The sequence below is a fragment of the Dermacentor andersoni genome, chromosome 6 (assembly GCF_023375885.2).
Source record: "Dermacentor andersoni chromosome 6, qqDerAnde1_hic_scaffold, whole genome shotgun sequence".
Classification (NCBI taxonomy): Eukaryota; Metazoa; Arthropoda; class Arachnida; order Ixodida; family Ixodidae; genus Dermacentor; species Dermacentor andersoni.
Genome location: NC_092819.1, coordinates 15,746,075 through 15,772,666, shown reverse-complemented (window position 1 = coordinate 15,772,666; position 26,592 = coordinate 15,746,075). Strand labels below are relative to the sequence as shown.

Sequence of the window (26,592 nt, the reverse complement as noted above, 5' to 3'; positions counted from 1 at the left end):
GACGACGGGAAGTAACTCTCATCTGTCTCCTATGGCTTGGAGAAGCTTTTATCAATGCAGACTTTTACCTCATCGGAATGGCCACAAATCCAGATTGTGAAGTTTGTGGGCGATGGCACACCTTCTGTGTGATTGTCGTCATTTCGATGCTCAAAGCAAAGTTCCAAAGTTCTTAGCACTATGCTCGACAGGATTGACAGCAGTAACCTTACGGCCTTTTAGAGTCCGTAAAGGAAAGAAAGGTATTTCTAAGGAAACGGGACTAATTGCAAAACTATAGAATGTGCGAACTGATGCGTGCTAGTTTTTTTAATCTTCTATTGTTTTCTTATCTTTGCTTCCCTTACCCCATCCCCCTGTGCAGAGTAGCCAACCGTACACTTAACCTGGTTAACCATTCTGCCTTTCTCTTCTTTTCCCTCCTTCCTGCCTTCACGTCATGCATAACCATTTCTTGTTTGCTGTACAAGTTAGTAGGAAATGGTTGGAGTTGGAGTTGGAGTTTATTTCACCACAGTGATTCAATGTTTACATATTCATACATGAGGCAAAGATACAATGTGTGGTGTGGAATGCGGGAAAAAAGCTGCTACATAAACACAGCTTGACTGGCCCCACATCCCAGCAATACAAGGCAGAAAAGTCGTTTGTTAAATGTATTTAAAGTGACTGCGCTGGTTTAGTGGTGCTACCAAATCCTCAGTGTATTCTGACGTGTGTTTCTGATGCCACCCAAATGATCCGTATTATATTGCTGCTCGTCGGTGACATTGAAAAGAAAATCCTGCTCCTAATGCCGTTGAAGAAATATTGGAAAATGTGAAACAAACCAAAAATTCACAGTGAACCTTAGAAGCGGGACTACAGGGCGTACAAACTCGACTTACGAAAATTGAGGTTTGTCTGGCATCATTTAAACAGTGTAGTGAAAAATGGAGCAGTGTGACCAGAAAGTGAACACTGTCTGTAAATAAGTAGAAAAGTTGACTGAGAAACTTGAGGAACTGGAATATAGAAGCCGCCGTAACGATATTGTTATTTACAGGCTGCCAGAGGCAGATAGCGAAACAGTGCCCAAATTCAAACAGGTCATTGTTAGAGATATAATCGAAGACATGCTCAGAATACATGTTAAATCGCTTGAGTGTTTTAACCGTATCGACAAGGAAACGAAGAGCCGTGTTTGTCCTGCTATTTTACGATTCATTAACTTCGGGGAAAAGATGGCTGCTCTGCAAAACTGTTTTAAACTACAAGCCAGTCATTTATCTATTTCTTAGGACTTCTCGGCACCTGTTCGTGCCTTACGTAATAAGCTCTGGCATTCATCCAAAGCTGAACCGGAAGGGGGTGATAAATTATCTTTGTCTTTGAAAAAACTAAAAGATCAGCTATATGTTTGGAATGAAGCGGAAAATTCAGTGGTATTGTTTGATGGAACTCGAGGTAAAGGTGTCCGGAAGTCTAACAGTAGACGTACTTGACATAGTGCAAGTACGTCGTCATTGTCGTTGATTTTCCTTAACTCACGAAGCATAGTAAATAAAAATAGAAAAACTTGAACAACCGCTGATGCTGCACTCCCCTGACGTTGTCGTGATAGCTGAAACCTGGCCGCACCCTGGCATAGAAGACTCCGAAATTGTCCCGCCCTGTTACTCCCTTGTTTGTTTTGATCATAATCGTCGTGGGAACAATGTTGCTATCGCTACAAAACACGGACTATAATATCGTGCAGAACAAGGCATTCCGAACGACCAAAATGCTTGGAGCACTATAAAAGGTTATGATACTTCCATATTAATAGGTGCGATTTATCGAAAACCAAATGCTCCCGACGAGTATCTGACGCAAATTCACGACTACATTTCCGAACTGCTTAAAAACAGAAGTAAAGTAGTCCTTATCGGAGTTTTAATCTTCCTTATATTGACTGACATTAAGAGAAAAATGGAGCTTGGCAGGACATGTAATTCGTTGGATGGTTAAGCGGTGGACCATTAGAGTTGCAGAATGGGTGCCAAGAGAAGGGCAGTGGAGTCGAAGACTGCAGAAAACTAGGTGGAGTAATGAAATTAGGAAATTTGCAGGCGCAAGTTGGAATCGGTTGGCCCAGGGCAGGGTAATTCGAGATAGCAGGGAGATGTGCCTTCATCCTTCAGTGGACATAAATAGGCTGATGAAGATGATGATATTGATTGGAAGACATTATCGATAACCAGTAAGGAAGTCTCCTCTCCAGCAGTGAACTTCTGCTGAATATAGGCTATAGTTTTTCTTTACATCAGCTTGTGACACAACCAACGCGCATCCTGCACCAGACCAGTTTAGTACTGGATCTTGCATTTGTGTCACATAATTTGTCGTTTGAAGTAACTGTGGAGGACGGAATATCCTATCATAGCTTAATAATACTGACACTGAACGTCGGGTGCAGAAATGAGGGTTCTTTGCAATCACGTGTTCCTGTTAAAGTTTATAACAGAGCTGATGCTACAGGTAACATTGATTATCTAGAAGCATTATCGGACAACGTTTGTCTTGAAAAGTACGCCACAGTAGAAAATTTGTGTCAGAAGTTTAAAGAAGCGACTTCGTACTGTGAAGAAAATTTGGTCCCTACAAACATAAAATGCGCAAAGCGCAGATCACCATGGATATCGAGTAACATTGGTCACCAGAAAAGAAAAATACAACACATGTGCAAAAAAAAAAAAAAATTGCGACTCCGACGCATTCTGTAGATTAACCCTTGAGCGTAAAGAATAAGTGAACCCAGCGCGTAACCACTTTTTTTTTTTTTTGCTATCAATTTTCATGACACATAAACGAAGCAAATTTTGGCGCTATCTGTCCAAGACTGAAAACGGTGTCGCACAGTTAGAAAGTGCTATTGAGGACAAAGCTTCTGCTATCGTAAAAGCCTTCAGTGAATGTTTTCAGTCCGTTTGCACACGCACTTCAGAACCTTCCAAAGACGACGGAACGCTAGTCCATGATGCAACAATGGTGCCAGTTGAATTTTCAGAAAAAGGAATTCCAAACGTTCTTTTACAAATGAACGTAAAAATATCCCCAGGACCTGACAAAATCTCAAATATGTTTCTCATATGCTACGCAGAGCAAGTGACTCCTTTAATTTATAATATTTTCACAGATTCTTTTTAAATTGCTAGCGTTCTATTCTACTGGCTTTGTGTAAATGTCATCCCCATCCACAAAGAATGGCAGAAAATTACAGGTAAACAATTACAGGCCCGCATCACTAACCAGCTGCTGTCGTAAGCACATGGAGCACATTATTAACAAAGCGATTATGACTTATCTTAAAAGAAACAACTTATTGTACACTAAACAACATAGTTTGCGCAAAGGTCTTTCGATAGTAACACAACTTTTGGAAGCAGTTCACAACTTTTCCGTAGTAATTAATTCTAGGCTACCAGTGGGCGCTATATTCCTCGACTTTTCAAAAACGTTTGGCAGGATAAAACACCGAAAGTTAATAGACAAACTAAATATATAGGAATAGATGAGAAAGTAATATCATGGATAAGCGCGTACATCAGTAATCGCAATCGGTTCATTAAAGTGAACAATGCAGAATCAGAATGTTTAGAAGTTTTTTCAGGAGTGCCCCAAGAATCTGTGTTAGGTCCTATCTTATTATTAGTATATGTGAATGACATGCGCCTTCGAGTTGAACCGGACATAACGTTAGGATTATTTTCAGATTTCAAACAGAGGCGCATCAGCTTACATTAAACTCATCTTTATTTAGCATTACCAAATGGTGCGAGAAATGGGGAATGAAAATTAATGTAACTAACACAGCATCCATGTCAATAGCATGAAAGAAAAAGTCATTACTCTTCACATAAAACCTCATGGGATCAGAGGTTGCGAGGACACAATTGTACAAATACGCTGGGGTAACCTTAACAAGTAGATTAAGATGGAACACACACATTAATAATACCTGTAAAAAAACTTTAGCAGAGACACTTAAGACTGCTTACGTGTCGGAATGCGAAATCATTATAATCGCTTAGGGGAAATGTTGATTTATTGTTTTAATATGCATTAACGTTCTTTCTGCTGAATCGGTGTGTGTGTTTGCGTATATGTTGGCCAGAGGCCGGAAACATTCGGACCATTTTGCGGCAGAACGACGAATCTTTTTGTGTTCCCTTGCATAGTTTTCTGAGGCATGCTTCCGTGGGCGTCCACGTTTCGCAGCTGCCGCTGAAGTAGACGCTTCGGAGAGCATTCCAGTAGACACAGCGCCGATGAAATTCGAAGGCAGGGACGTGACGTGTGCAATGATGCGCACACTAGGCCCACCTCATTTTATACACTCATGATTTGGCGTCGAGAGTGCATCGCAGTAGACACAGCAGACGCCGCAGCGATCAAATCTGAAGAGCAAGTGACTCGTTGGAGGCAGTGACGGAAACAGTGACGTGACGTGTGCAAATGAGGCACGCACTAGGCACAACTTTGGTCAACCATAACCGTGGAGCCACCGTGGAGTCGGGGAAGTGTACTAGTCTTCACCTCCCCCCTCCCTCGTAAATCCGGGCTTCATTCTCAAAAGCGTTACGTTTCGGGCGAGTTGGTTGTACATGGTTCTTATTAAACTTTTGCGTGCACAAAGACAGGACGTAAAACGAATAAGGGACACACAACGATTCTCACAACACATCGATTCTCACCTAGCCCAAAATGTCGCAAATTTTCTTTTCAATTCCATTAAGTGACGTTTAGAGAAACCTGACAGATTTGATGTCAATCCGAGAATTTTTGACATGTTTTTACTCTTCCCACCATCGGCCATTTTTGGTACCATCTTTGGATCCCGGCGCCGACGACAACGCCGGATTTTCGCGCAATGGGGCATATAATGCTTTCGCATTAAAAGCGTTTAGGCAGCTTGGGTTTCTGCGCAGGAAGCTTGCAACAGCACTTCCGAATGTCAAGCTCTCATGCTAGAAATCTCTGGTACGCCCTATTCTCCAATATGACAATGGTGTCTGGAACCCATACTAAGAGTACGTTACCAACAAGTTAAAGGCGATCCAAAACAAGGCGCTTCGCTTCGTTTATTCTAAATATTCTAAATATTCTAGGAATGACGGTTTGGCGCTACTGCGCAACAGCGCTGCCTTACAAACACTTGATATCCACCGGCATGTTGCTTCTTTGAAGTTGATGTATTTGTTATGTCGCGATAGCACTACTATATATAAGAGCGACTATGCCAAGCCACTTTATCCGTACTCGTCCAGAATAAATGCTATCAAGTGTATCAGGCCATTGATAACCCGCTCCGACACTTACATATACTCTTTTTTCCTGTCCACCATAGAAAAATGGGACAATCTGCCACGTGCTTGCATGAATGTTGAATCGTTGAGGCTTTCACCACTAAAATCGAACTCTTCTTTTGCGTAATTCCTTGAAATTGCTATGCTGCTAGATCGCTAAATTCGTTCCTGTAACGTTAGTTTTGCATGGGTGTAACACTGAGTCATGTAAACTCAAATTTTTCTTGTTTTTCTTGATGAAATGTGTTGACAACTTAGTGGCGAAATGTGATAACTATTCTTAATGCGCATTCTTATATTATATTGACTACTTATTCACCCCAGTAAGGGCCTGGTAAGGCTCACAGAATTCAATAAATAAATGCATGAATAAATAAATAAATAAATAAATAAATAAATAAATAAAATAAATAAATAAATAAATAAATAAATACCCCTGCAGCAATGCGCTGTTGGAAACCGGACGAGCTAACCGTTGAGCTATCCCTCAAGTTCGCGGTTGGTGCGGGTTTGTTCGCACCAGGCAGTCTCTGATACTGGCGGCATCTGTGCGTGTATACAGGAGGCCACAGCCGGCAGTACTATAGCAGACGAAGACGACATTATGAGCATTGCAAACAAGTTGTCCTTAAGAATATCGTATTGTTGGCTGTAAGAAACTGCTTTTGTTTCAGTAAGTGAGCGCGTAACTGCAGTCACTTAAGACTTTTATTTTCTTCTACATTCTTCTGCATGTGCACGCAGTTAAAGGTGCGAAGCATTTCTTGGCCTAGTCTGAGCCGAGGTCAAACGCAAGGTCGTCCGAGGTTACAGAGTTTGTCGCCCATGCGCGTGGCCCCTTACACGCTCACTAGCTGGCCGCCTCCTCTCCTTGCTAATTTTAATGAACCCAGCATTTAATGAATATTTTATTAAACCCAACAATAGGTCACTAGAAAAGTGGTTAAACCGCACGCGGCACTCCTATTTCGTGAGGTCGGCAATTCAGTCGCCAAACACCCGCCGGAATAGCACGCTCTGTAGACATGCAGCGGAAGGGAAGCGTGTAAAACAAAAAGAAAAGAAAATGAGCAAGGAAGAAAAAATTAACTAGGACTCTGAATTGCCTCGCACAATCGAAAACAAGCATTTCCTTAAATGATATTTTTTCTTTGGCTCATTGACGGGATTTCGTGTTCGCTCGTCTTCTAGCCGCATACTCAACCTCTCATTGCATGAGAGACGTGGTAAGGGCGAGGACATGCAAAGAGGGTGTCGAGGAGCTTAGAGGAGTGAGAGGATGAAAGTGCTTAAAATGAAGATTTCTTTGTCTACCCTGGCTAAATAAAATAAGATTGCATGCTTCGTGTCTCTTGGCGTAACATTTCATTGAAACCTTTCAAGAAACCTTCGCTTACCGTTGATTCCTAAGAGGGCTTCGTATCTACCCTAATATTTTTAAGACAAGATCTTCTTTGCTGAATTCACAAGAGTTAGGCGTACCTGGGATCTGGGTATCTATCTGACCTCTTGGGTGAAAAAACGGTCCCTTCGCTGCTCTAGAGCGTCGTAAAGAGTCGCTAAAGGTATCACGATGCGGTCTCATCAAGTCAAGAAGCGAGAATCAGTTGCAGAGATGGTAAAGTTAAGGATATGTGAGTAATTAGCACCACTATAGTAAAAAACTAACCACAATGCATCATATACTGCATCTTCTGCGGGATGAGCACACCTAGCCTCTTGGTCAAAGAAGAAAAAAAAAAAACGGGAAGAGAAGGACGTGTCAACCAAATTCGACGCGAAACCAAACAACGTCGACGCACGTGCATGCGCATTAAAAAAAAAGCGAATGAAATCACTTAATATGAATTTGAATGGAGGAGGACCGGCGTATATTCAGAATGATATGGCTTATAGTATAAAAGTAGAGGGTCTGGAAAAAAATTAACTTCTGAGAATAAAACAAAAATAAACATTGCAAATAATGAAACATATCGGTAATTATGAAACACTGCGTCATCTTTAATGCCCTAATTTTAGTCGACACATATACAATGCATGTTGTTCTTGTCTTCCTTTGAGTGGAGTTTGGTTCACGCGTCTTTCCTTTCCTTTATTCGAGCTTCCGCGCGCTGTGGATGTTAGAACCGGTGCACAGAAGTAATCAGTCTGCAGTATATCGTGTCGCCTGAGTATTCCTTCTTGTCCGTGTGTGTGTACGTGTTGAACGCTTCTACCGCATCGTAATGTGTTATTATTTCGGTAGTCTTACTTTTTGGCGATGAGCGTTGTAACCTTGGAAAACCGCGTGAACTGTTGATAAGAACACCGCTTCGTTTGCAAGTATGATAGAAGCAAGTTAACGCACTGTACCTCCACTACGACGTTTGTAAACTGATGCAAAACTGCGTGCACTCAAGGCGTGCAGGGGCAAAATGCCGCTCAATGAGCCGCGGGCTTAAAATACTGGCCTACTTTGAGTATGGTGGTAATTTATTTGTCCTTTTCTCTCTTTTGTTATTTTATTTCGGCTCTCTTTCTGTCATCCTTAATCTCTTTCATCACGGCACAGGGTAACCAGGCTGTCTTTACTTCCCGTCTTTCCCTCTCTCTCTCTTAACTACTGCGATCCGTCCAAACTGCCTGACTGCGCCAGTGCGCACAGGCGGCTTGGTCCAGGACGAAACTATCGCTCTCACCGTCACCCGCGTCTCGTAAGCGGGAAGCAACAACGCATGCGTTAAACGGTAGCGCCCGGAGGTGACCCGCGTTGACGAGATTTCGAGAAGGGTTTTGGTTGGCTTGGGTGAGGGTGATGCCCTTAAGCCTCTTAAAGCGTGCGAATGGGATTCCCGAATGCGGCGCACTGCATGAAGGGGACTGCTAGGAGCGACTTATTAGCCTCAGCGGAGCACCGCCTCGAAGCGATAGCTCGCGTAGCGGTGCAAATTGCTCCTCGCTAGAGCCCTCCTTTGTCCTAGCCTAATGAGACGACCCCCGACAAAACAGAAAATTGGAAGAGGCCCGCTTCCTTGTGACTGAGCACTGGCGCTTTATCGCCACCAGGGGCGCGCGCAGATGGGCCTGCGGTCCCTGAGACAGTTCCTCGGAAGGAGTGCAATCATCACGGCGTAGTTTTTTTTCTTTCCGTTTACCATCTTATCTTCCAGTGAGAGTGGTTGCCGCAGAGGCGGACGCATTCACTTCAAGTACGAATTAGCGTGCTTGGTGCGACGTTGAGCGAGGGATAAAGGGAGAGAGAAAGGGCGAGGTTCAGGGGCGCACGCTGGCCGTGCATAATTGAGTGTTAAATTTAGCGACGCCGCAATAGTGAATGTATTCACGGAGTCCGAGGCTGAGTGCCTGCATGGTTCAGATCTGTTTATTCTAGCGCAGCGCGCAAGCGCGAATGTGAGCAACAACGCAGGATTTGGCCCTGCTGAGCCTCGGCGCATTAGCGCTAATCGGTCCTTGCTCGGTCCTGTTCTTTTTTCTTCCCATGCGCTCAAACGAGATGTTGAAATTTATACTCAGCAAAGGCGATGAACGGCGCTCGATATCACATCGGTACCTCTCTTTTTTTTCTGCGCGATACTTTTCTCTGAAGTGTGATGATCACAATGGCACCACCTAGTAATTTCCCATAATTGAGTAACCTGAGGCATCGGATTACTAGCGGAAGGATAATGAATGATGAAATATGAACCAACAGGCTCATTCAGTTCTTCCTTCTGCTGAGCTTACCACTTGCATCCTCATGCGCTCGCTTTCCTTACTTATCTCCTTGTTTTGCTTTTCTTTCCTTCCTTCTGCCCGAGGTACATTTGAAAGTTTTACGCAACGATAGCACCCAAGTGTGAATTTGTCAATGTTAGAATACCAGGCAAGCTGCGTACTATTTAAATACGTAGGAATAATTCTTATGCTATTATGCGACAATCTTGTATTATTGTGTTGTTCTTTTGAAACGCGCACGTGTTGTGCTTTGGATGCAAGTTAAGAACATCCAGGGGGTCAGAATTAATGCGAAGTCCGTCCTTACGGTGTTCCTCACATTACAATAGACAGCTTCGGTGCAAGGACAAAGTTGCCCATCATACCTTGCTGGTGAAGCAGCGCACTGACACGGACACAGAGAAGACACACAAGACGACACTCGTTGCACTCGCAACTATGTTATTTCAGAACACATACTTCATGCTTATATACCTGCGCACCTTCAGGCGTCAAAGAAAATCAAGGCAAGATTAAAGGCCTTTTTTAAAAATCATTTGCCCGAGCATACTCGGGCGTCAAAGATATGACACCTATTTATTATGGTGTGATATTATCGTATCGAATATTATCGTATTTGTTGCACCCCTAACAAAAAAAAATGTTTTTTAGGGGTGCAACAAATACGATAGGATTGCACACCATGATAAATAGGTGCCATATTTTTAACGCCCGAGTATGTGCGGGCAAATGAATAAAAAAAAAGCCTTTAATCTTGCCTTGATTTTCGATGACGCCTGAGGGTGCGCAGGTATATAAGCATGAAGTATGTGTTCTGAAATAAAATAGTTGCGAGTGCAGCGAGTGTCGTCTTGCGTGTCTTCTGTGTCAGTGTCAGTGTGCTGTTTCACCAGCAAGGTATGATGATCAATCACCAACTAGCCCAACTTTCCCCATTACTGAACAAAGTTGCTCTTTGCTAGAACGCATCTGTCTCGGCTAGCTATTTTTCGTCCAATTTTCGGGGCGCTTTGTGCGTCCTTAAAAGCGGCTACGAACGCGGAGCCTCCCACAGGCCCGCACGGCCAGAGAAGCCTGCTGCAGGGAGATCTTCAATGACATAGCGCACCTGGTTCACCAGCAGTGAAAACTCCACTGAGCCTCCTGCTATCGTGACCATGGACGCGAAGCCTGCCATCCCGACAACTCAGAGGTCTACCTTGACAAGCTCCTCAAGGAAGCGAGGCACTTGGTCCAGCACCAGCGAAGACAATGAGGTCTACTGAGTCACAGGCGATGGCTCACCGGATGACGGCGTTGGATTGTTGAGGAGCCGAAAGGTCAAAAGGAGACTCATCAAGACGTCATCACCTAGGAGTACATCAACCCTGCAGGCTAAACCTGAGCGCTGGCCGCACACCATCCTTTTCACACCTGTGGATTCCTCCATCAGCCTTCGAGGATTAAACAGGCAAGCTCTCTCCATTTTGTTTGAGAGAATAGCGCCAAATTAAATTAAGGAGGGCCGACTAAACATGCGGAACAATGTCCTGGCTGTGGACACGACCCGCGGAAATGCACTCGACAAGCTTCGCCAGATAATTGAATTGGGAAACACTAAAATACAGCCGGTTATACCAATCTAAGGAACTTGTACTGCCGCCGTAATCTACGACATCGACCTGGCAATTACGAACTGAGACCTGCCCATTATGATTAAACCGGCCTATGAAGGTGTGGTCATAACGCACGTATGCCGCTTCGGAAACAGCCACTGCATAAAGATAGTGCTCAAGGGCCACTCTATCTCTTCGCATGACAAAGTCGGTCACTTCCGACACGTTGTTCGACCGTTTGTCCTCAAGCCGCTTCCATGCCACAAGTGTTTCAGGATCTGACATGTCAAGGGCACCTGTGCAGAGTCTTTGGTGTGCCCCCGGTACGCGGAGTCACACACTTGAGATGTCTGCCATGCAACAAGTATTAGGTGCGGCAAATGTAATGCCTCGCATGAAGCCCCATCTTAAGCATGGCTAAATTCAAAGCGCGAGCAACTGGGATACCAGCTACTGGGATACCAGCTACTGGGATACCAGCTACTGGGACACCAGCTACTGGGACACCAGCTACTGGGACACCAGCTACTGGGACACAAGCGCCGTGTCCTGTCTTTTCTTGTTCCTTAGCTTGTGTCCCAGTAGTTCACGCTCTGAATTTAGCCGTGATTCCATACCAACTTGCACATTTTTCGCTTTTTGATCACATCTAAACATTGTTCCAAGATAAAAAAAAAGAATTTGCTGATCTGAAACAAATACTTAGAGACAGCTAATTTCATAGTTAAGCTTCTGTAACGATCCGTCATCGACGGAAGCGTACAACGCAAGGTACAGTTCATGCAGAGACGTTGTCAAGGAGATCAGTTTCGAGTACAAGCAGATCCGAGATACCAAAGAGGCCTCAAACGGAAAAGCCTTCCCCTGTAGGTGACTGGCCGGCGCTCCCGAGCACCCAGCCTTCCAAGGAATCTACACGCTTGATGTCACCATCGAAGCAAACTTCATTTGTTGATGCGCCAACAACAGGCCGCCGAATCATTCCGATGCTGCTGTCCATAATCGATCTCATCAGAGTAATGTTGACCAGCATCGAAACTTCATCCGCTCGAAGGTGACTACAAGTGCTGGACGCGTCGAGCCCAGTTCTACCCACCCTCGAGTGAACCATGGCTGACAATCACCAGTAATTTCATAAGGAAGTCAGAGATACATCTATTATTCAGTAGAACGCCAGAGGTCCAAAATATCTCATTGCTGATTTTCATAAATTTGTGCATGTTAACCGTTTTCCAATAATCGTTATCTGAGACCCAAAATTATGCCATCCGATCAGATTATCCGGTTACGAGTCCATTACGTGCTCGAGCAACAAATAAGGTAGCCATGTCGTCATCTTCATTCGCCGTGAGCTTACTTACGTCGTCCAGCCTGTGCAACCTCATGACGACACTCAGTATGTCTGCCTAACAGTCAAAAATAGAAAACTCGCCTTTACACTCGTAGGCGCTTACCTGTCTCCATCACACCCGTTTGACATCAAAAGACTAGAAGACATAATAAAATCATATCCTGGTCCTTGGATTATAACAGGGGACTTTAACGTCACGCCATTTGGGGAAGCTTAAGAGTTAAGAGGAAGCTTTAGCTCGGGCCCAACTCCGACGCGGCCTATTCAAATACATGTAAAAACGCAAAAACGTTTTTCTGAGATAACCCCTGGACCGATTTTAATGAAATTTGTTGGTTTTGAGAGAGAAAGTTAAATTCTAGTGACTGTTGGAAGCGGAATTTTGATTTAGGGCTTGCATTTTGTTAAAGAGATTTACAAAATTTCAGAAGTCTGAAAAAAAATAGAAGCACGAAGTTTACAAACTAATAGCTCTGCATCAAGAACAGATATCGCGGTTCTGTAAACGGCATCCATTAGATCATTCAAAGCGGACAAATTTCATATGTCATTTTACATCTTACGTGGGTTTGTTACGTAGTTTACGAGGGTTCTGCAAAAGTTGTAACTACATATTAATAAATTTTTTGCGATTCATGTATAAGATGTCAAATTTGTCCGCTTTAGATGTGCTATTAGGTACAATTCACAGAATTGCGATATCACCTATTCTTGCTGAGTTACAGAGTTGTAAACTTGATAGTTTCGTTTTCTGAAAATTTGCGATTTTTGCAAATTTTTAATAAAAAATTGACGACCTAAATCGAAAATTTGAAACCAACAGTCACTAGATTTTAAGTTTTTCTTTTAAATGCAACAAACCCCGTCAAATTTGGTGCTGTGGTTGCCGACAAAAACGAATTCTCCTTTTACATGTATTTAGATAGGAGCACCCGAGCTAAAGCTTCCTCTTAACGCAGCGGGACGAAGACTCGTTTCCTTTGTTTCTAACGATGACCTCTTGTTGCTGAATGACGCTAGTCCTACATTTCTACGGGGTACAGTGTACACAAGCTGCCTGGACTTGACCTTTGTATCACGCCGCTTTTCCACGAGCGTTAAGTGGTTGTTGGACACCGAGAAACACGGGAGCTATCACATCCCCATTTACCTTAAGATAAATGGGATATCTTTCACAAGGATGCCTGGCTGGGCTAGTTGGTAAGCAATCTTAAATGGTTAACAGTGCACACAGACGGCGGCAGAGAAGAAAACAAGACACAGTGCTAATTAGCACTGTGCCTTGTTAACAATTGAAGGGATTTTTAAGACTCATTTGCCTAACACACTACGAAGAATAGATTGGATTGTGCTTAAAAACTTACTGGAGGACTCTTGTTAGAGAGGTCTCCCCTGTGGTCGGCAAAAAGTATTTAAAAAGCGGTGCAGACGACTGTGCGCACGCTCATGTGCTCACCAAGGAACTCTCAATTCGACCTGGAATTGGCGCGACTTCGCGCGATTCGTCGTCGCGCTGAACGAAGATACTGCCACACGAAGTCCACTCACGATCTACGGAGAGCCCGGCGCACTCAAATAACAATAAACGTCGCATAGATCAACTGGAATCCGAGCGATGGGGAAAATATTGCGAGTCCTTTGATCCCCGCAAACCGCTATCTCAAATATCGAGAACTGTGAGGAGCCTATGTTCTGCTCCGGAACAACGTTTCCCATTCAAGGCCCTCGCGCTCTTCCAACGCCGACAAGACCTTGATGTAGCGGAGAAATTTCTGTGCTGCGATTGCAAGCCAGTCTACCGGCATAAGTTCACTTACATTTAGTATACGTTCTGGACCCATGGGGCTTACACATGAATCTCCCTTTCACCACTCGAGAGCTCAACGCGACAGTTGCCTTATGTAATCGGTCGTCATCACCTGGCCCAGATAGTATATCTTACCGTATATTGTGCCACCTCGGTGAAGGGGTGGGAAGTACATTGGTGCACATCTTCAATGAGTCCTCGGAGAATGGAAACGTTCCTAAAGAATGGAAGCCCAGTAGCCTGGTATAGCTCCTCAAACCGGAAAAGTCTCCTCTACAGAGGTTAATTCCCACCGCCCAATCGCGCTCGCTAGTTGAATTGAGAAGGCGATAGAATGATGTTCCCCAGACTTGAATGGTACCGCGAACGCTATGAAGTTTACCCAGATGGCCATGGCTGGCCTTCGACGTTACCGATGCTCCATTGAGAGCATCATCGATTTGGTTACGTACGTTAAGCATGAAAAAACGTGCAAGCGGTTGTCTGTCGCAATGTTCCTCGACATCACAGGAGCACATGACAATGTTCTGCGTGAAGCTGTATTAGAGGCCCGTGAAATGCTTGGCCTCGACGGTCGACTCTATTGTTGTAGATGCAGTTATTTACTTATGCGGACTCTTTGTGTATACCGAAGACGGCTCAACTTCTCCACAAAACACCCACCGTGAAGTTTTGTATGGTAGTGTGTTGAGTCGCACGCTCTTCAACTTTGTGCTCATTGGTCTCGTAGAGTGCCTACCAAATACGGTGAAGTTGTCAATCTATGCCGATGACATCCGCGTCTGAGCATCTGGCGTGACGCGTCCTCAAGTGCGTCCAAGGCTCTAGAAATCTGCGTAGTTGATAACGACGTCGGTTAGCGAACATGACCTCAGGATTCCAACAGCAAAATGTGCGTTACTCGCTTTTAGCCGGAAACCAATGACTTCCTCCTCCATATCCATCAGTGGACAAGATATCTCTTACGTCAGGACGCCCAGTTTTTTGGTGTAATCATCGCCCGTGACCTCTGCTGGAGTCCTTATGTGGTCTACCTAAAGAAAGCACCTGACAGCCTTCTCTCATGTTTTCAAGTTTATTGAAGGAAAAGCTGGGGTTCATCAGTACACGTGATGATGCAACTGTAGAGGATGCTGTTTCTCGGGTATCTGAGGTACAGCTTGGTAGTGCTGACCAATACCTACATAACTAACATCCGTACAATCGAAATTGCTCAGGCCCAGGCGCTTAAGGTTTGTCTAGGGTGGCCACTATGTACATCAACATCTGAAACCATCGAAATTGCGCATGACTACCGAGCCGAGATTCACATTGTCATAAGAGCACTCAGAGGACACTTCAGTCCCTTTGTTCGCGCGCCTTTCCACTTCCACTATCTCGCCTCACTGCCAAAAGACCGACCACGCGCGTCTTTTTGTTAGACGATACTACCTTATTGTGTACGCCTTCCATCAGATTACAGATGCAGCGAGAGTTTTCTTTCCCCCTTGGTGCTTGGCTCAGCCACAAGTTCGACTGACAGTACCAGGAATTCGAATGAAGGGGCAACTCTCATCACCAGCTCTGAAGCAACTTTCGCTGCTCTTGCTGAACGAAAAATACAACAATCATACCCATCTATACACTGATGGTTCAGTCACCGTGGACGGTTCTGCAGGATGAGTGATTTTTTCTGCAAAAGTGATCATATAGACGTTCAAGACATTGCACAAGACGACATCGACAGCAGCTGAGCTTGCTGCTCTTCGCAGTGTACTTCGCGTAATTTGAGATTAACCACCTCAAAAATGGATGTCTTCAGTGACCCCAAAGCAGCTCTACATTGCTTAGTTTCTGCCTTACGCCGTGGACCCTACGAACAACTAGTTCTATAAATCCGAGAGCTCGTTCACCGTCTAGTCGATCAAGGACGCGTCAAATTTCAGTGGCTCCCTAACACCTAAGTCGTAATGGGCAACGAAAACGCCGGTGAAGCTGCTGAATCTGCTTATAAAGATGGCGTGCAGAAACTAATCCCGCTGTCCAAACCACATGCAGCAGCGAAACTTCATGTGCTTGCAAACGACGTCATACAATCGTTGTGCAACACACCTAGTTTACAGCACACATGTTTTCATCGACTGGACCCCTGTCTTCACTTTGTCCTCCACCTGGACTATCCCTACCCCAGACAACGGTTCTTTGCCGACTGTGGCTTGTTGCCGTTTTTTACAAAATCCTTTGCTTTCCGCATCAAAAGGGAAGATGCTGATGCGTGTGACCACTGTGGCAACGAGGAACCTATCGAACGCGTTATTTGCCATTGTCCCCGATACAGCGCACACGGGCAGTCACTCGCGACCGTGCTGGCGTGTCTTGACGACCGGCCGCTTTCGGAGCAGACAGACCTGGAAGGCAGAACTATACAGTCGTCACAGCACAAGACAGTCAGGGCGCTCTTGAAATTTTTGCGTTCGAGTGGCCTATTAGAGAAACTCTAGTCGTCACGGACGTTCCTAATCTCCTCTGTTTAGTTTTCTTGCCTTTGCTTTTTCTCCGCTATTCTTTCCCCCTTTAGTTTCCCCTTATCCTTCCCCCAGTGCAGGGTAGCAAACCAGAATCTTCTGCGGTTAACCTCCCTGCCTTGCATTTTCGGTGTGTCAGACCACGTATCCGTACTCTATTTTAATCCTTCGTTTCCTCGGTATGCACCTTAGGTCTTTAGTCATACTTGGCCCTTGCGCCACAATACACTCTATTCATCATCATCATTCGTTTTCTTTCAACGACAGACTAAAAGATAAGGTGTAGTTATCACCGAAGCATTCTGGCAAAGAGTCATATTTATTTTCACTGTAATAAAAGCTTTCTGGCGTTAGCCTGCTGAAGAATACAAAAAGTCGACAACGGCCATACTTATCTCTATGTTTAAATGGTCCCATGTATGTATGTATGTATGTATGTATGTATGTATGTATGTATGTATGTATGTATGTATGTATGTATGTATGTATGTATGTATGTATGTATGTATGTATGTATGTATGTATGTATGTATGTATGTATGTATGTATGTATGTATGTATGTATGTATGTATGTATGTATGTATGTATGTATGTATGTATGTATGTATGTATGTATGTATGTATGTATGTATGTATGTATTAACGTGTGTGCGTCCTGATTTTCAAGGGGACAAAGCAACCCGGATTGGAGTTGATGCTCAGGCTGCGGCATTTTTCTTTTTTTGAGAGACGCGTCGTGTGCTCCAGAGTTATTACAAAACGCGTGCGCGCCTTACGCACTCGCGTAGCAGCGTCACGGTAGAGAAATTTTCTGTTCGAACATGTAGCTCTCGCCCATGTTGAAAGGAAAATGTACCAGAGTAAAACAGAGAATTATGATGGCGCACTTAAAGACACATTGTTTATTGATCCCGACATTTCGAAGCCGTGAGTCAACAGCAAGCGGCAGAGGGAAAGAGAAAGGAATGACACTTATGTACAACAGAGAAATGCAGCAGCTTCGACAAGCATATGGGATACATAACACGTCTTGTAGCGCAGCCGCCTGAAAGAATAAACCCCACCAAGAAAGGATAGGCATAAGGCAAAATACAAACGCGAGGGGAACTCTCATGTGAAATATGTGAGACAGCGTACAAGCTCCCTTTTCTAGACACGCGTCAACCATGCAAGACGGAGTGGGAGAAAGGCGAGACTTGGCCTATCACGTCATTCCTTTTCTCTTTTTGTGCTCCCGACTGACGTGTCTACGAACCTGGCCTCGTACGAGGTATTTCGTGTTCTGTCATAATACGGGAGCTTCGAAAGCCGTAAGGACATGGAAAACAAGTCGCTTATTGCATAATACACCTAGCGAGGCTTGAAAATCGGTATGCACCTTAGGAATGCTTCATTTCTGCGGAGGTATGAACTCATCACGATACAGGTATGCCCGAAGTCATTCCATCCGCCGGTAGGGCTTACCGCGTTGGAGCGGTCTTACGCCGGACTGGAAGCCTTCGTCATTTCACCCAGTGCATTCAATTTTGCTTACCCGATCTCCCTGTACAGTGTTGCCAACCGGACAATTAATCAGGTTAAGCTCTCTGCCTCTCACCTCTTGCTTTCTCTATCTCTCTGTTTTTCTTACAAGCTCCTTAGATTAGAGACAAAATATTCACCATGAATTCAGTTTACCTTCTCCCATACTTCATTCTTGCTAGTGTGAAACTATATGACTACTAAGATATACGAGTAGCACCCTCTTCACCCTGCTTTTATTGATCCCCGAGAAGTTGTATGATGCAAAGATTAGGTGGGGGTGATCTATGGCCACTAAATGAGAGAACTATATATAAGAAATATCGCCCAAAATAACATGCCTAAGCAAAGCCAATGTTAACATACGAAGTGAAGTGGCGAAGAGATTGTGCAAACAAACTACATAAAAGAACATCTAGAAAGCTTCCACCACTAAGAGAATTTCCAAGCTTTCTCGACGTCGTCTCTACAAATCTGCAAGAAAACTGCCTTCTAAGGCGGCTTGTTCTAGGACGTTCACCAAGCGGTCACTAAACATATGAGGATCTTCTGCCCAAGCACTGTCTTTCGTTAGGAATAATGGACGCGTGCGTGCCTCTATCTTGATGGTGTATCTCATAGGTCTCCACAGATTGCTGGTTATTGCTTATTTGAGCCCTTATAATAGGGTATCTGGCAAGGTGCGAGATTTGCGGATGCCACGTTAATGATTCTGTATCAGCAGCCTTTGTGAAGGCCTGGCCTCACCTGAATATGCGACACCTTTACTGCCTCCCGTAACGAAGCCTCCAGTAACGAAAACCCCACCTCGCAGGGAGTCTCCCTGACGACAGCGTTTCGAAGCAACACATCACTCGTGTGGGATGTGAACTAATTAGTTACTGGAACGCGACATTACTAAGAAAGCTGTTCACTACTCGCCACAAATATTTATCCGGTCCTACAAGACTTACGAGGTTTGAACCATAGTCAGAACTAGCATCCTTTCGGAACTTATCCAACAAAGTTGCTTTACGCGCACATGGTGAGCACCAGTGTATAGGAACTTTTGTCTGAAGCAAACCTCCCCTAGCAGGAGTATAAGAGGAAATGTCTGCTGACAACATTCTGCGCGCATTACGTTCTTCTACTCGGGACTACGTTCAAGGCCACTACTCTGCTGATGCCTACAGAGCCTGCACTAAAGAGTAACTCGAATAAAGAAGCAAATCGGAGTTCTACTGTCTAGGCACTACGAAGAGGACACGTTTTTAAAACTAGAGCTCTAAGCTCTCAAGAATGCAGAGTTGCGAGACAGCGCTTGTCCTGCGCACTTCCTTATCAGTTGTCCCCGCTTTTAAGTAGGCGTTGCAGAAACCGCAGTACGAATATTTCAACTTAAGTTCAGCCAAAGGCTGACTTATAGTTGTACACATGGATCGACCTCCCGTCCAGTGAGGCAAGTAACCCCACCTCACCGGATGCCTCTGCTCCACAACGCGCGGAGGCAGCTTCCGCGGGCGTATCAGGAGCCCGCCTTCTCTCAGGCATGCAGGCCCGGCGGGAATCTCGGCTGGGTGGGCGCCGCCGCGGGGAGCTTGGCGAAGCCGGCGGACCTTGAGCCCGTCAGTGCCTGCTGAAGCACACCCTGCGGCGGGGGTTCGACGACAAGCTGCACGTCGGCCGGGTTCTCCTGCTTGACGCCCGGCTCGTTGGTCTTGATGTCAGCGCGGAAACCGTTCTGGTCGGCCACGTAATGCACCTTGCGGTAGACGCCGTACGCGTCCGTGTAACCGTAGGCGCCTTGCACCGAACCGGACTCGTCACCTTTCTCCTGGCGGAACTGGTTGTTGCCGAACTCGTCCTGAACGTTGTAACCGAAGTCGAACGGCTGCGGGCGGTCCTGCGGCCGAGAGGGCAAGGGGTGGGCGAAAGGAGTAAGCGGCACGTCAGTGCGGGTGCACACGGGGATGACGCGCCACTTGGAAAGCAAGCGGAAGACTTCGTTCATGTGAATGACCAATGTTAGCGACCTTGAGGGTTGACTACGAGTGTAGTTCAACAAAGAAAATTGCGGGGCTAGTTGCTGGGACATTTTTTTTTGCAACGAAGAGCGCTAAAGGGTACGGAAGGGCAGCAGATAACTTGACACGAAGCGTATTTTTGCTACATTTACATAATGTCTAGTGCAAGAAAGGTGTCACTGCGTCATTAAGGCAACGTTCTGAAGCTGTCTGTATATAGCTAAGAATGCGGAAATACTATTGGAGTACGCAAACATGTTCTGTGGTCGACTGACGGAAGCGTGAGTGTACACTGAGCCTAAGGTTCCACCGTGAAGCTGTCACGTTAGAGAGACGGAAAGCAGCTTAATCACGTAGGTGATAAAGACTATCCAGATTACGGTAAGGAGTTATATTTTTGAAGCTAGACATTTGTGAATCTATTTTTTTTTCTGTATTAATAGTCATTTCCAAGAACATTTAAAAAAGACATAATGGTAATTCGAACTCACTATTCCTGCTGACTGTCCGTACGTCGAACGTCCATACGTTGGAGCTGCCTGCAGGAAGTTTCCGGCTTGTCTAAACGTCGTAGCCTGGCCAAGGCTACCGAAGCTGTGACCTTCTGTTTCAAGCGTCTCTTCCCCTTTGCCATCTTCACTAGAGGCTGTCACTAGTAGAAGACCTAGTAAGAGAATCTGTGACAACACAATGTAAACATCAAATCACCTGAAATGAATATATATTTACACGTGCGGTAAAAATTGAGAAGACCGGCCGTACGTGAGGACACTCCGTTATTTAGTTCACACCACGGTGTAAGAATATAATATTCTTACACCGTGTTTCACACTCAGATTGTCTTAGGCCGTGCTAGAAGACTATTGTCTTGAATGTGTTGTTAGCGTTTCAATATGGCGCCACCATTCATCAAAAAAAAGGAAGAAAATATAATTTTTCTGCGTTAATAGATATCTTTCCTAAAGAAATCCTAACAGTCATGAATTAACAAAATATACTTTTAACTGACAGCATAAGGAAATCTCGTGCTCCCGGAACTGAATCACTCATTAGCTACTCGATCAGGAACGCGGCAAAAACAGAGTATGTTGTTAAATCCTGCTTCAAGAAAGCAACGATGTCCTCGAAGAGTTAAATGAGGTCCGCGCTTATAAACATTCATGTTTATTAGACACAACGGTAAACGTTGTTCTAACCATGCATTTCTACATAACTCAGGAATTCTGCAAACTACTCCAAAAGAGATATATTAGCATGTTACCACATCCCGAAAATGACAGCGTTAAAGCTTTTCAAGGCTGGATAACTTAGCATACATACAATTTTGTGCGATATCTAGATCGAATTTATAGGATATCAAATATCGCAGTAAAACGTCCTATTAGCTTGTTAACCGAAAAATAACAATGCAAGTGTCGCTGTTTGTAAAACCAAGACTTGGCTGCCAAACAGGAGCGTTGTGTAGCTCCATCTTTCGGGGCAAGCAGAATCCATTCCCAGATCGACGGGACCGTTAAAATCTGGAAAAGAGGCATATACGTACCGTCAGCATTCCCGAAGCTTCTTTCGAAACCACAACCTCCGAAGGCGATGGGGAAAGAAGAAAGCGATGATCGATAAAGAAGACGCCGCTCGTCCTCCGAGACGAAAAGAAAACTTGGGCTTCGACTTCCGCTAGCACGAGCGCTCGGGTTTCGCTTCGCTTCGCGCCTTTAAAACGCACGGCGCGGGGCGCAGGCTGGCAGCACGTCTGACGGTGTCGACAAGTTGGCGGCTTCGAGGCTTTTATAGCCGCAGCAGTTTCTCTGCCTCGACGTCCCGCAATTCTTCCGAAAAAGGGGAGGAAGTCAGCGCGAGAAAGTGGGAGATTAAGACAAAAGGCAAGAGTGTCTTCATCATCATCATCACCGTCGTTGGCAGCATCGCAGACGGGCGAGATGACTCCCTCCTATGTTGTCGCGCGCGACTCGTGTAGCAAAAAAAAAAAAAAAATTCTTTTTATTTCTGTACCCCTTTGTTTTTGTTGGAGGTCCTTCAAACTCGCTCATCCTTGTGTCTCTAGGCGGCCTACATCGAAGCGAAGGTAAAAAAAGTGAACGTGGAAGGTGTCGTCACTTTTCGGGCGACGATGTGCGTGCTCTAGCCTTTTGTTTTTGTCGTGTTTATCGTTGGTCGTGGCTGTCGTTAGTGCGTTTGCTTCGCCCACACCTAGGGGCACATTCCTTCGTTTGAAAAGAGTGTCACTTGTGCACGAGTCTGCAGACTTTAATTGCGCTTCCTGACTCCCGGCATGAGGACGGAGCTTTTCAGGTCGGATGACGTAAGGTTTTGAGTATTTGTTTAATGGGAAGTACTTATATCGGTCATATGAATGAAGAACTGTAATATTATTTATATCCATGCATGAACTGTTCACTGTATAGACGTGTTATTTATCTACAGCCTGGTCATGAAATAAAAAGGTTTCAACTCATCTACCGTTAAATCCTTTCAGCAAATGTGGGTTTCCATTTTTGCTTTGTCATAATTATGCATGCTGCTTTAAAACCATCACGTTCTAGTAAATGCACGATCACGCGTGTGACCTTGTAAATTATATAAAAATAATCAACTGTCCGAGCATGATTTAGTCTAAACGAGGTCTCCTAAGGGGGATATTTTATCTTGCGGCAAGTACACGCTAAAGCTATAGTAGCTGGTGCTAGGTCACCTCTATAGGTGGTATCGCGCATGCTCATAGCGCCACTCGCAGCATTGCTCGATGCTACTACTGCGTCTGCCAAATACTGATTGGTACTGCTATTTGACGTTAACGGGCAATAAATCAGACAGCAATTTAGAATTGAACAACTTTACGTCTACGAATAACAGCCTGACAAGATAAAATTCAAGATACAAAACTGGACAACTGTTGGTTACATAATGTAGTCACTTCCACTCATCACCTCCATGGTAACCTTGGATGCACCGTAATCAAACACTGGGGAACAGTGTGCCGGGTATCTTACATCCTCTTTGGATGAAGAGGCGGTAGGTGATGGAGGGAGTTGCCTATTATTAACAGGCAAATACCAACAGCACGTAACTAAAGCATGTAACTCATTCATCTGACAATAATTTACGAAGTGAAGTAACAAATAGGAAACAGACTACGCTATCAAGAAGGCACCGTGTGTTCATCCGTGAATCATGTATTGATCAATTCACTGTTTGATTTGTTCATTAGCTATTATAGCCGGAGCTTCAACAGTCGTTCAACGAGGGACGGACACTCACCCAAGCAATATGTATTTAGGCACTTCCTTGGAAATTTCTGTGCATGTTTCGCTGCCATTACGCCTGCTTTACTAAAATTGTTGTACAACTTAATACCTTGCCCTGGTTATAGAAAGGTCAGCCTCTCTCTACATTGAAGTTAAAGTAGCAAGTTAATGCACAATTTACATACCCAACTGTAAGCATACATCTCCGTTTCTTTTTTTTTTTATCGCTGTGAAATGGTAACCGTTTATAGGTTCAGTTAATCAAGCGAGGCGCATGTGAGCGACAGCCCGTAAGCAAAATCGCCAAGTTGCTTGAGACGAGAATATCTTCATCGCAATAACATTAAAAACATGTAATTTAAGTACAAAGCTGCTCTTGCATGTAATTATTTGAGAGGCTAGAATAATTTGGTTTTATTTCAACTAATAATGACCGCTGTTTTTTGTCAAGATAATGACTCCACACAGAAAGGCGAATGGAAGTTATAGTAACTGCGTTTCAACTCAGTGTTATGGTGTCCTGCGTCTACACATAGCTGCCACAGATCGTCATCACTAATACCTAATTTTAACTTTGCTTTTGTAGCAGCGAGTAAGAACCCAAAAGCCCACGATTTATTTGCGAATCAAAATAAGCTCAGCGAAAGAAAACTCTATCTTTGAAACTTCAAAGCAGAAGGAGACCGCTTTGGTCTGGTACTTTCGCAAGGTTCTTATGAATTTTCGAACAGCGCTTCTCCTCGGCGCGGACCTTTAATTTTTTGAAGGCACGCGCGGAAATGGCGAGCCTCGACGGCATGTGGGCGAAGCTCTAATTGCCGACGTAGGCTGTTTCTTTCTTGTCTTACTGTTGTCGCACGTGGGCCTAAATGACTGAGAAGCGCCACCCCCCAAGAGCAACAAGAGCAGCTCAGAAGACACAAAGCGGAGGAGAAACCGGGTCGCCAGGTCAACCTGCGCGCCAACCACTCTCCTACCGGCCCCGCTGCAAGGCAGAGAGGAGCGAGGAGGTCTGAGAAAAAGGAAAGAGCCGTGGCGTCGCCGAACGCAGAGCCTCTTTCGGAGGAATGGAGAAGCTGGCACAACCATTGCTTGTGACTCAAGGGACAGATGGCGCTGCGGCTTTCACGTAACCAAGGTATTCACCCGGCAAGAACCGTAGGCAACGCGCACCTTCCAGAAGCGCTGAGATTCAAAGCGGACGGGGAGTACTAACTGGTCAGCGGCCGAGATAAGCATGAGACGTTTAGTGTACTGGTGGGGAAAAAAGCAGGGAAGAGATCAATGGAGGGGTCGTCGTTACAAGCATAGGTAACGGTAAAATATAGAGATAGAAGTTTTAATGAGGAGGGAGAAGATCAAGGACAGATAACCAAAATGCTAGACTGTAGTAGATATGGTAAAAACCGGATTACATCAAGCGGCTGGTGACTATTTGTCGCCGCCCCATTTCAGAGGGGATGCCACTAAAAATTTACATAATCGCGATCATCATCATAACACACACGTCGATAGTGTCCTAAATTTTAAAATTCTTGCAGTGAAGCCAACTTGCTCAAACCAGCACATGGTTGAATTTTGAAGTTGTCGATAATTACTACCACAGAGGCTCGAATGAATTGAGCATTTTCTCTCGTTTGTTTTATTTTTGGAAGGCTCTGAGCAAGATATTGTCATCTAGCATGCACATAAAACACAAGAAAACGCGAAGTTCTTGTAGTGCAAATATTCATTAGGGAAAGTTAAGCTGTTCCATTTACATTATTAGTAAACACGTGTTTCCTATAAGGTAAGCTGTCTTTCTTCACAGAACCAAACAAATGCATAAGCTCCTACGCAGTCAAAACTTCCAAGTTGATAATGAAAATGCGTACGTCTGTAGCCATGGCTTGGCAAGACTGTGCCAAGCCGCTTGTTTTTGTACCATACAATGACCACTTTTTACTGTCAGAGGTAGGGGCGCAGCTTATAAACGAACAAAACTTAGCGGATTTCCGAATAAATTTTCACTTCCATATATTCTCTCCACGTTTCTGTCCGAAATCAATGGCGGAAATCCAACCTTTAACTGCATGCAACACTCAGCAGTGCTAATAAACGTTCATGTTGAAGCTCCCAGAATGATAAAAAGCAAAGGGCGAGATACATACATGAGAGTCGTAGGACAGAATGTACAGTTTTCTCCGAATAAGAAAACAGACTAACGAAATTCAGCAAGTTTCGTCTTTGCGAACGACGTCGTCATTGTTCGCCGGGAGAAAGTGGACAGCGCGATTTCTTCCGTCCTCCGAAGTATTACAGGCCGGACATTTCCAAAAGCTAGAACGGAAAACATTATCCTGTGAGAAGCGAGGCGTAACCGAGAACTTGTCCAGCCGAGGCCGCGTCGTTACGTCAACCTCTAAACCCAATGAAACCTAGCTGAACCGTTCGAAGGAGACATCGCCTAAGGCCTATCTCGGTGGTGCGATCGCATCGTTTGTAGCAACCAGGTTAAAAGGTGGCGCCGAACAAGTTATCGCCACATCCGACCCAGGGACCTCTTAAGAAAACTGGACCGGCCTTCTGTTGCTAGAGCGGCGGAAGGTTGGCCTTGTTTGCCGCCCAGAACCCGTCAGCACGTTTCCGGTGTTTGCAAAAGTAAAGTTTTGCAAAGGTGTTGCGGCAATACAATGCTGTAAAGTGACATGGAAGCTAGATCTAGCCTCAACAAACTAGAGGCTGAATTCCCAAAACCGTTTGCAGGTCGGATATTGTTATTTACCAGCTACCCCTGTGACCTTCTCTGCACCCACAAGAAGTTGAGGAGGAAATTTTGTAAACACTCATATCTGAACTATCATCCGCTCTATTTGGGAAATGTCTACGGCCGTTCTATACTTAAGACACTGTCTCCGTGGTCTATAAGTTCATATGAATCTACAATTTTCTGCAGAGAGGATAAAATATTTCGTGCGTTTATTCCAAATTCAGTCATATTCAATCATATTTCTAGGCTATCTATGAGCAAAAAGGAGAAAGACCGTCCAGATTAATTTTTTCCAAGATAATAAAGGTCACGCTGGTTAAGTCGTTCTTTTATCAGGAACTTTATTTGGCTAGATATTGAACAGCACATATGCGTACGTTACCAATGCGTGCTTCAGTGCGTCTTTGAAATATAAACAGCATAATTTAAGTTCCAGAATAACATTCTCTCAAAGTTCCAAAGTAATGTTACTGTTCAATGCACATTAATGGGGTATAGTAGCTGCCTATTCTTCCTCTTTGCCACTCAGTATTTCATAGAGTACTGTCCGCGCGAGTACTGTCGCCGGGATCGCGTCTCCCATGTGTTGCAACAATAGGGCGTGACTCACTACGCCTTTTAGTTAGGCCAAAAGGGTAAAATGCTCTTGTGATGTACGCCAGTGCGTGTACAAGCGGCACTGCCATTTGTCTGCACAAGACATATTTCGTCGTTGTTCTCAGTGCTCCGCGTCATACTACAGTTCTCTTAGTCACAT

General features: G+C 44.7%; 1 protein-coding gene and 1 long non-coding RNA gene across 2 annotated transcripts in view; one reads left to right on the top strand and one right to left on the bottom strand.

Annotated features, from left to right (window-relative positions):
• Positions 1-26,592, top strand: part of LOC140218935 (uncharacterized) — a 451,043-nt gene that overhangs the window by 7,282 nt on the left and 417,169 nt on the right. The gene's annotated exons all lie outside the window — the stretch shown is intronic.
• Positions 17,179-22,727, bottom strand: LOC126521541 (cuticle protein 16.8-like). Its single transcript, XM_050170241.2, has 3 exons — positions 21,367-22,727; positions 20,315-20,500; positions 17,179-19,702 (listed from the first exon to the last, which is right to left on the bottom strand). Exons 1-3 carry the CDS (start codon positions 21,373-21,375, stop codon positions 19,343-19,345), a joined length of 555 nt encoding a protein of 184 aa, XP_050026198.2. The 5' UTR covers positions 21,376-22,727; the 3' UTR covers positions 17,179-19,342.